Source organism: Pteropus alecto, unplaced genomic scaffold (genome assembly GCF_000325575.1).
Source record: "Pteropus alecto unplaced genomic scaffold, ASM32557v1 scaffold48, whole genome shotgun sequence".
In the NCBI taxonomy this organism is placed as follows: domain Eukaryota; kingdom Metazoa; phylum Chordata; class Mammalia; order Chiroptera; family Pteropodidae; genus Pteropus; species Pteropus alecto.
The window spans coordinates 1521219-1531959 of NW_006442110.1; the positions used below are offsets into that span (position 1 = coordinate 1521219).

At 63.9% G+C, this 10741-nt stretch overlaps 1 protein-coding gene across 1 annotated transcript in view; it reads right to left on the reverse strand.

The window, feature by feature from the left end:
* The window catches only part of AGAP3 (ArfGAP with GTPase domain, ankyrin repeat and PH domain 3), a 50202-nt gene that overhangs the window by 5482 nt on the left and 33979 nt on the right, over positions 1 to 10741 (reverse strand). Inside the window, exons 10-12 of the mRNA XM_025039010.1 lie at positions 9738 to 9842; positions 4290 to 4458; positions 740 to 838 (exon numbers count right to left, since the gene is read on the reverse strand). Of these exons, the coding sequence (XP_024894778.1) occupies positions 740 to 838; positions 4290 to 4458; positions 9738 to 9842 (373 nt within the window). The remainder of the gene's footprint in view (positions 1 to 739; positions 839 to 4289; positions 4459 to 9737; positions 9843 to 10741) is intronic.

Here is a 10741-nt window from a genome sequence, read left to right on the forward strand (position 1 = left end):
TGTAGGTGCTCGGCGTGGGCGTGTGCAGGTGCTCGGCGTGGGCGTGTGTTGGTGCTCGGTGTGGGCGTGGGCGTGTGTGCAGGTTCTCGCTAGACACAGGAGGAAGGGATGAGAGGGAAGAATTGAGATGCGAACAAGGTCCAAATACGGACAAAGGGGTAAGAAAATGAAGACGGGCCAAGGGAAGGGGGTGGCGTGGGAGAGAGAAGGTAGTTTTCAGCCTCCGAGACAGGTGGGCCTCAGCCTGTCCCTGGGTGGCAGGCAGGAACACCCCCTTTCCAGACTACGCCGTGGGTCCCGTGTGCAGGGGACCCTCCCCCACCCCTGCAGGCAAGGTGCCGCCCTCAGCACGTGGTTAAAGCCCCCGGCCTCCGACCTCCCTCCTCAGCCCCGCTCCCCTGCACCCCCCCGCGGCGAGGCTGATGAGCTGGCTGCGCAGGGGGCTGATGGGGATGTCGGAGCAGCCACCAGCGCCGCCTGGGGACAGCGGCGGGCGGGCGGGCGGAGAAGCTGCAGAGGGAGAGTCTCTGGCGTCAGCCACGGGCAAGGGCCTGGGAGAGCTAAGGGAGAGGTGGGCAGGGAGCACGCGGGGCGGCTGGGGAGGGTGAGAGCCTCTGCTCCTTTCCCAGGGGGCTCCGCTGGGCCCCTCCCCTGGGCCTGGGCACCATGCCATCACAGCGGCTCGGCCGCAAATGCCGCACGGCTGCCGTCCTCTGTCCCTTCATGGGGTCCTGCATACCTGGGGACAGGGCAGAGGCCTCACTCCACTGGTCGGCACTGGAGACGGAGCAGGAGCGCTGGCCAGCCCAGGCTGGGTTGCTGGCCGAGTGGGGGGCACCTGGGGAGGGGGGAAGGGTCAGACTGCGGGGAAGGCTGGGGTAGGGTATGCAGAGGCTTTCCTGAAAATAGGGCTGCGGGCGGAGCTTGAGAAATCACGACAGGAGGCTGCCCAGAAATGAGGGGGTGCTGGGCCACAGGGCCAGGGCCAGGCTGGCTGGAGGACCAGGGGCCTCGCACTCGCCCTGCGCGCCTCAGGGGGCAGCCGGTGCCACTGCACGTCCCTCCTCTCCGTGAACGCAAAGGTGCACACCTCTGTCCCCTGCCTGGCATCCAGGAGCCGGAAGTGTTGGGGGGAGAGTAGTACTCACCCCCGCCCCCGACACACAGCAGGGCCCCCCCTCCAGCCAGTGTCCTCAGCCCGCTTCCCCATCTGGTCAGAGGTCTGGACCCCATATTCTAGTCCACATATGCCACTTGCTCTGCCTCGGCTCTGCTGCCATTCTGACGGGAAATAAGTGTATCAAATTCAAGTAATTACGTCTAATTAGTATTAGTAATTACCCTGTTGGGCTGGAGAAAATTAATCTTCGTTTCTCATCAGGAAAGAGCGGCGGAGCCAAGGGGAACCGAAGGCTCCAGGAGTGCGCAGGCCGGGCAGCGGGGCCGCGGGCATCCCTGAACCCTCCAACCCTCCTGCCTCCACCCAAGTCACTTGTGGAGACATCGTGGGTCCAGCCACGGGCCACGCTCTCACCTTAGTCCCCCCAAGACGGGGAGGCCGAGGCCAGACGGCAGGGGCTGTGGGAGGTCTGGGGAGGGCTGGGCCCTACTGCGGTGTCGGCACACAAAGCGGAGGACCCGGCCGGGTGTTGGAGGTTAGTAAGGAGGCAGAGATGGCCAGCGAGCCGGACAGAGCAAGCGGCACGCAAGGCCTCAGACAAGCCCTGCAGACAGGCGGGTTGAGTTTTTGGAAGCTCTGAGCTGAAGACACCAGGACCTAAAGGAACAGGCCGGACATCCCTAATGCTCTGGGGACAAGACGACGTGGACATGTGCAGAGCAGTGTGTTTCTCTTGTATTTGTCTAACACCCAAGGCAGGACCAGGCACACAGTAGGTGCTTATTAACATGCGCATGGCGCTGAGCCTACAGCCAGTCTATGCTGGTCCAGCCGCCCGAAGGCAACGAGATGCTGCCTCCTCTTGACGATGCCGCCCGCTTCCCGCTCCGGCCCCACAGGTCCCTGCAAACATAACCTTTCCGGGGGTCGGGAAACCTTCCAGGGGAGCAAGTCAGCCCCCAACCTCTCAAACGCCTCGCCTCTCCCCAACTCCTGCTTCCAGGTCTCACTCCCCCTCATCCCTGCCGACCCGAGATCACAGGCCCGACTTCCTCCCCAAGCCCCCCAACCCAAACCCCAAGGGAGGAAAAGTGCTCTCCCTTTTCTTTGTTAATTCTCCCCTCATTACGCCTGCAACCCCACAATCAGTGTGCACTGTAATTGTCGAATTTGATGCTAATGATTAATGAATTAAACATGGAGCCATCAATTAGTCCTCGGAGGATAATTCTGCATAAAGCAGCGGATAATGTAATTACAGTAACAAAGATAATGAGATGTTAACATCGCCCGGTGAGCAGGAGACATGTGTGAGTGTGCACGAGGTCGGTGTCGGCGTGTGCGGAGCGGACTGGGCTTCGGTAAACGCCCGTCCATGTGTTGTGGGGATGGCGGCGACGGTCTGGGGTGAGCGTGCTGCGTCTGCTCCCAGGCGAAGGCCGTCAGGGCCCGGGAACGTGACTGGACGTGTCTTAGTTCCCTTCCCTTTGGGGTCCGAGCCCAGCTTTCCCTGTAGAGCACTCACACGTCCTCCTCCTCCAGGACGAGGTGAGGAACCCCCACCTGGCTAGAGGCCGCCACTTGCTGTCTGTGAGCAGCTCTGGGGAGCCCTTGGGGCCTTGGCTGGTCCCCAGCCCCCTGCACTGCATGCCAGCACTGTCCCAGAGCACTGGGGTCTGCGCACGGCCCCCACCTTCGCCATGGAGCCAGGCCGCTCCCCAGCGCGCCCCCCAGGAGGCTGTGGGCACCCCTCCCCTCCCTGATGGGTGCCAGTCTTTCTTGCCTCGGCTCCCTTCGTCCACACAGCTCTCCCTCAGGCCTTCTTCCTGAGCCCAGGGTGGCTGAGGGGACAGGACACAGCTTTTCGAGGCAGGCACACTTAGGTTTCAACCGCAGCCCGACCACTTGCTGTGGGGTTTTGCAGACAAGTCAGTAACCCTCTCGGCCCTCGTTCCTCATCCATAAAATGGGGCGACGATCTCAACTCCACAGAGCTGGGGAACAGGCCCTGACACGCGCACATCTCCTGTACGTGCCACTCTGCGGGTGTCAGTGTCCCCTGCCTCTGCCAGTGCCCCCGGCCCAACACACGCCCCAGGGCCACTGCCGAGGGCACGGGGCCCCCTTCTCAAACAGGAGCACACGCAGGAGGCTGTCGCCGCCCACCTTCCTCAGCCCTGAGCTTCTCCGTGCAGGTCTGTCCCATCCACTCCAGGGACTCAGTGCCCCAGCCCTGTCCCCTGAATGTCCAGCAGAAGCACCGCTGCATCTCCACGCCCTCTAGGGACAGCGGCACACCTCCGCTGCTGAGCGCTGACCGCCGGGGCAAGGACATAGTGGCAGCCCCTAGGACGGGACAACGGTGTCCTGAGCAGCCGTTTCTGGGCCAGAGAAAAACGCGATCCAATTACTGAGGATGACATCAGGGGTCCTGAGGTCTTGGGAACAAGCGTCCAGAAGCCAAGGGGACTGGGCACGGGAGGAACAGCCTCCGAAGAACTATGTGGCTGAGAAGCTGGAGAGGCCAGAGCCGGGGCCAGGAGGGAGCACAGCGCCTGTCACTCGAACCCACAGTCCCACCTGGGAGGTAAGAACTGGCTGAAGAGCTGCCCACCTCAAGCTCACTCTCTCGGGCTCCGGCTCCTCCTCCCAGACGCTGGGCACACGGCCGCACCGGCGGGGCCTCCCGCGTCTCCCTAAACTCGGTCCTCTCCGAGCAGAGACCCCACTGCTCACTGCAGACTGAGGGCGTCTGCCAGGTGGACCCCAGGCAGCTCTGCCTGCTTCCAGCCTCCTCCCTTCCCACATGGCAAGCTGGCTGAGAGGCTGGCCATGCACGTCAAGGGTCCTGTCCCCACCGTCACTTCCCTGGCTCCAGGTGGGCCCAGGACCACCGATGCCATTGTCAGCACGAGGCCCTCTGCCCCCGTTCTGCTCTCCAGACCCCGTGCCGGGCTGGCCCTGTAACTCCGCCAGGGCGGCATTTTGGCAAATGCGTGCGGCTGAGCTGCTCGTACAGCAGGATGCCGCTGGCGAGCGCGTCTGCAGCCCTGAGGACAGGCCCAGCGACGAAGCCCCTTCCCGCCTCCCTGGGCCCCAGAGCAGCGCTCCCCACTCTTCCAAAGAGGCAGAGCTCTCCACGTGCCCCCCGCCGCGGCAGCCACCTCACCTGTGCCCCCACCCAGCTGGGTGTTACTCCGCTCCAAGGCCAGCCCGTTGGCCCGGGGGCTGGTGCCCGGGGCTGTGGTGGGCGTGGCGCGGGGCAGGCGCTTGCCTGGCACCTTCACTGTCGTCCGCAGCAGATCGATCTCCTTGCCGTGGACGTTCTGCATGTAGTCCTAAGGATAGACGGATTCGTTAGGACAGGTCACTCCCGGGCAGCACTTGTTTCTGGCACTGGCCCTCTCCCCGCTATGCTGCCTGGGGTGGCGTAAGGAGGGCGAGCTCAAGTTCACAGAGCAGGACTGCGAGGCCCAGAGAACCTCCCCGAGTCTGGATCATGCCTAGACCTACAGGCTGTCACACGCGGCTCCGGGGACTCAGAGTTGTCAGAGGAGAGAAGGGTCTGGGGCCGAGAGCTGAGGCTCGGGCCTCCTTTGGGGAAGATGGCTCAGGAGGCAACACGAAGGAGGCCGAGTACTGGACCAAGACGGAATTCAGGGAGAGAGGGACATGTGGCCGAGGAGAGGAACTGACAGATTCCACGGGATGCGGACGACGGGGCTCCCAGGCTCCGGGCGGCTGCACGGAGCTCCGCGGCCCTGTTTTCAGAAGCTCCCACTGCCACGTGGGGCATCGAGAATGTTCATGGCCTGGAACAGCCTCTGGTCCTTAGAACAACGCCTGGCAGCGTCTGCCGGGCAGTGACATGGGCGCCCCCCATCCTTCTTGCTGTCGGGGATTATGAGACAGGCCCCGGCTTTGCAGATACCAGGGAGTATCTGCTCTCCCGTAGTGACAGTGACCATGATCACCGGCCCACCCCCCTGCCTGTCCGGGTGCCCGGTGGTCCCTGCACTGTAGCCGTGTCTCCAGTTGACGTGACCTCAGTCTCCACGCCACCCGGAAGCGGGGAGTCACTATGCCCACTCTCCAGGTGGAGAAACCGAGGCTGACAGAGATCACGCTCATCAAGCCTGGCTTTTCCGACTCGCAAGGCTGCGCGCCGCAGGCCGACTTCCTCCCACCCCGGTGCTAGTCAGTACCCGCAGGGCCCGGAGGTGGAGCAGTGGGGGACCCAGAGCAGGAGCCGCTCAGTGCTTTGACCCCACCGTTCTCGCTGCTGCTGCCTCAGCTTGGGCACCCCACCCCACCCCGCCCCGCACAGGAGTCCCCCAGGGCAGAAGACAGTGGTGGTAGCGAGGACACTTGGCACAGAATCCCACGGACTAGACTCCTCTGGGACGTTTTACATCAGAGAGCATCCCTGAGTGACATGGTGTGGTCTCAGATGCAGGCTCCGTGTCCTCGGAGGCTGCCTACCTTACCCGCTTTGGGGCGTCAGGCTTCTTGTCACCCAGCCAGGGGAGGAGCAGCCCCCAAAGCGTGTGTCCAAGGAGGACGCCCCTTCCCTGCAGCCCAGGCTGTGTCCACGCCCTCCTGCCACCACCCAGTCCTGTGACGGGCGGCACTGGGTGCCTGGCCTCAGGCACACCCTGCTGTGAGGGTGTCTGCTTTGTGGGTCAGAACCACAGAGCAGTGTCACCAAGATCACTGAGCACGCAGTCTCTGCCCCCGGGAACACCCCTACCCTGCTGAGCCCTGCTGGGCCTGTCCCCAGCCCTGAGCCTCACCACGGTGGCTGGGAAGGAAAGACACCCAGCAACCTGTTTCCTGCTCCCCCAGTGCCCACTGTCCCTTCTCCAGCAAACTCGGCCCGCCTCGCCCAGTTGCCGGTGGCCCTCTGGTCCAGCCTGCTTTCAGCCCAGCATCCACATGTGACTTCATTACCTCAGCCCTCCCGACTCCAAGCCCCAACATCCCACTGACTCGGCATCTGCATATACTTGCCCCCAGTCCCTGCGCATACCCACCCTGGGTCCCTGCGTATACTCGTCCTGGGTCCCTGGGCATACCCATCCTGGGTCCCTGCATACTTGTCCTGAGTCCTGCACACAACCCCATCTTGGATCGCCTGCTTCAGACGACTGTCAACAGCTGGCTGGGCCAAAGCCACAGATGCAGTCCCTCTCCTGGGGGAGGAGCTTAGGCTGCTCTAGTTCACAAGGAGGTCACAGCAGCTCCACCAGTTTTCAGGCCCCACAACAGAGCAGGGATGCCCAGGCTGGGACGTGGCGCGGGAAGCTGGCCCTACGCCAACGATAAGAGCCGCGCGGAGGAACTCTGTTCAGGGTCAAGAGGCCAGACACCGACGGGCAGGGGAGAGGACCCGCCCCATCGGCGTCTCTGGCCACGCGGACAGGCAGGCGCTCTCCGCTTGGTGTCCTGTGCCACACCGGCTCCAGGGCCGAGCCGAGAGAAGGAGCCCGGCCCCAAGGAGAGAGACAAGGAGCTTGAGGAGCAGCAGCGGGGACTGGAGCGTCAGGCGCAGAGCGGCAGCGTTTCCCTCCGTCAGCAGAACGGGGAGCTCGGCGTTGGCAGTGGTGGCGGCTTCAGGAGAGCGGTCACCGCGGCTGCCTTTATTACCCACCATCAAACAGCAATTTCTTCCCCAGCCTCCTCGCTAATTACCCAGCCAGCGTTCTCATCTCGTTTTATTACTGGAATTAACAACGAGTTCAGAGCGTGGAAAGCTATTAAGATGTGTGATTAAGCCACATTCAATTAGTTTCTACAAACAATTTAATTGATGTTGCAGATAGAATTAACAGAAGGTGATTGTGTGAATGGCTCCGCTGGCTGCAAAATGGGGGTGGCTGTGGCGGGCTCTCTTGGGCCAGGCGAGGATCAGCGCGTGGCCTGCCCGCCGGCCCGTCCCTGCAGCCCGAGCGGCCTCCACGTGCAGGTGAGTCACCGGCACTGCTGCCCTCGGGTCTCAGACAAGAGTGGTCCCCAGGAGGGGCTGCGCCAAGAGCTCTGTGCGTGCCGCTGGGGCTCCCCAGGGTCCTCCCTGTGCGGGGCGCCCCTCTAGGGTGGCTCGCAGGGAGGCCGGGTGCCTGCTCACCGCTGGCCACCAAGCTTGCTCAGATCGGAAAACACGGCAAAGGGGAGACAGGAGCAGGAAGCCAGAGGCGCGAGTGCAGTGGCCCGTCGCGGGAGGGAACCAAGAAGCCCCAGGGGTGGTGGGAGCGAGGCGGCCTCCGCCACGGGCAAACTCGGGCCGCGTGGGCGCGGTGGCCCGCAGCCACCCTCGGCTCGGCCTTCACGCGCATCCCCACGCAGCTCTGAATCAGATTCATGTCTTCTGAGCGAGGAGAAACGCCTACAGGGCGTGATGCGCCATCTGCACGTGCCGGTTCCTCCTGGTGCCCCGTGTGGGGCGAGGACATGCATTTTGACCCTGGAGTCAAAGGGCAGCTGGTGACGAGGTGACAGACGGGGAGCCTGGGCTCTCTAGAGTTGCTCACTGAAGCTCTTCATAGCGTCCTGCGGCCAGCAGACCAAGGGCCAGCCCGGCTGGGGCCTGGCACGCTGGCCAGCAGAACCACCTGCCTGTGAGGCTCACCTTGCGAGGCCAGGAGCCTCGGCCACTGTGCTGCTGTCCCAGGCCCTCAGACACACTAAGCAAGCTACACACGGTCCGACAAGCATGGTGCTGGAGGGGCTCCGGGGAGCTCAGACGCCCGGCCTGGCCCACCTCCTTATGCAACAGTAAGTCTGGGTGATGCCTGCCCCGATGCTAACTCTCCAGAGACTTTCTCAGCCAGCCCCGAGGGGAGGTGCTCTTGGAACGTGCAGAAAAATCTGGATAATGCTGAAGAGTCAAAGTCATGGGCCCAAGGCTCAGCTCCGACACTGGCTGGGTGACTGTGACGATCCAGCAAAGCCCGCCGCCTCGGCCCTGCAGTGTGCCAAGCAGTGGAAAAGCAGCTCTCCCGGTCTTTGCCCGCCCTTCCTGCACCCAAGCCAACACCGCGCCCTGCCCGACCCCGCTGCCGCCACGCCCCTCGCCCTGGGCTTCCTCAACTATCTGGGGCCTGGGGACAAGCAGAGGGGACAGAGTGCAGCGCCCGGCGAGGGCAGCAGAGAGCAGAAGGAGCAGATAAGAAGGCAACGAAGGCGAAAGGCAAAGGCCCCCACACACAGGTGGGGGAACCTGGATGCTTCAGACGGGGCAGTTCCCGGCCCAACTGGCGAGACGGCGCCTAAGCGGAGCGCACACGTGTCCTGCCGGGGGCAGGGGACAACCAGCCAGGCCAGGAGGCGCCAATGTGGCCCCACCTCTGCGCACGGCGGCCCCTCGGCCCCTCTCAGCCGGGAACTTCTGCGGTTCTGCCGTCTCAAGCACGGAGACCCCGTCCCGCAGGCTGACCCCCGACTTCCTAAGACACCTGTGCCTCGGTGGCACTGCTTGTCCTAGTAACCCTGCTGCCCCTCACGGTGTCATCAACTCGGCAGCGGGACTAGGTCTGAGCGTGAGGAGGAGAGGATGGCGCCGAGGAGCCTTTGTACTAAATATCCCACGTCACCCAGGTGTGAGCCCTCCTCCCTCCGCCCCCCCATACCCTGTGGAGTAAGGGAGGCTAGAGCGGACAGTCTAACCAGTGCTGTCCCCTGGGCCAGGGGAAGGGCCGATGCCCGAGGGGTAGCCATGGGCCAGGCTGGGCTCTGGCGGGACTGGGAAGGGACCGCTGCCTGCCCTCGGCAGGGCTGTCCACACAGTGTTCTCGGGACGCGGTTCCGGCCAGCACCGCGAACCGCACGCCTCTGGGCTGAGCCTCCCTGACGCCTGGTGCGGACTCGCAGGCAGGCAAGGGACCCTCTGAGGCAGGCCCTGGGCCTCTGGACCGGGGGTGGGGCCGGCCCGCGTGCTGTGCTCGAGGGGCTTCACAGGAGAACTCATTAGCCCCACAGTGGGGTGGTGACAGAGATGGATTCTCGTGACAGCTGTGTGCTGGAGCCACGCGGTGAGGGGCGGGTGAGGAAGGGAGGGTGGGGGAGCTGCTCTCCAGTCACTACCACCCCCCACCCCGGCCACGGGCCACACACCTTCCAGACCTCTCTATGCTCGGGCAACGCCACCCCACGCTATTCCTCCCAAGGTGGCCTGGACGAGGCCCCCGCCGTCCTCCACGGCCTAGCCTGACTGCCCTCGCGCTCTCCATCGTCCCAGGCCCGAGGGTCCCTCACCGGTGTGGCTCCCTGAAAACAATTAGCTGGCAACATCGGCACCCCAACTTCAGCCATTCTGTGCAAATGGGCCCAAATCAGCTCTTAAACTGACTAGAACGTAAGCTGCAGCCCACTGCTCACCGTAAGCCATCCCCGGGGACGTCCCTCAGACGGGCTCAGCCCACAGCTCAGAGCCGCAGTGTATGCGTTCGGCCCGGGCCCGCGGCCTAGGAGCTGGGCAGTTCCCAAGCCACCCAAGTGAGATCCTTGCTCAACTCAAGGGAACGTCCATTTGAACTCACTAAGCCAAGCTGGAGCCAAGCTGCCACACACTGTCCCTGTCCCTCTGCCCCGGCCCCCCCCAGGGCCGGCCTCACAGACTCACGTGCAGGCTGGGGTGGTAGGTGAGCAGCCCATTGTCGCAGAGGGTCACATACTTCTTCTTCCACTCCTTGTTCAGGGACTTGCCACTCCGCTTGAGCAGGATGCCCTGAGGACAGAGACCAGATCAGAGACAGGCGCCGGCCCCCAGGGGCCACTTCTCCAGGAGGGGGTCTTCCCTCCGGGGGCTGTGGAGCCATGTCAGTGACAGGAGGTGGGGTGCAGACGGCACAGTGCTGGTTGTACCCGGGCCTCGCCAGGGTCATAGAGACCTCAGGGGGACCCTGGCTTTCTACCCTCTGTGCTGGCCCCAGAATAGGGCGGAAAATCCCCAAACCATCCCCAGAATGCCCGACTCCCCCAAGGCAGGCAGAGGGGACACCCAGCCATCGAGCCCAGCACCCGGACTTCCCATGAGCAGGTGAGGCGCTCCGAGTGCAGAGGTGACATGGAGGACGGTTAAGAGCTCGTGAGAGCCGGGACTTGTGTTTCATTCACTGACACACTCAGCACTGTGACAATGCCCGGGGCACAGCAGCCAGCCAGGAAACGTCTTGTGCATGGGCTGGGGAGAAGCCAGCCAAGACTGTGGGGCTGTCAGAGATGCTGAGCGTGGGGCCATACCCCAGGACGGCCTTCGCTGCCCGCCTCCAAGGACAACCCCCGAAGACACCTCCACCTGCCCTGGTCTCCACCTGCGACAACAGTCTGCACGAGACTGAGTGGGGACAGGAGCCGGCATGGGGAGAGAACAGGACGGCCACGAATGCACACCAGCGGCAGAGTCCCCAGGACCAGCATCGCCCCGTGGGGCCCTCCTCCCAAACTCAGGGGAGCCGAGAAGAGGCCGTGCTCCCCGAAGACGCCTGGACAAAATTCCCACAGGGAGACAGCCACACAGGGCCACAGACTGGGGCCAAGCAGGGACGAGAGAGGGTCAGCGCTGGCTGGGGGAGCAGGGAAACACCCTGAGTCCATCCCAACCGGTGTCAGAAAGGAGGAGCAGAG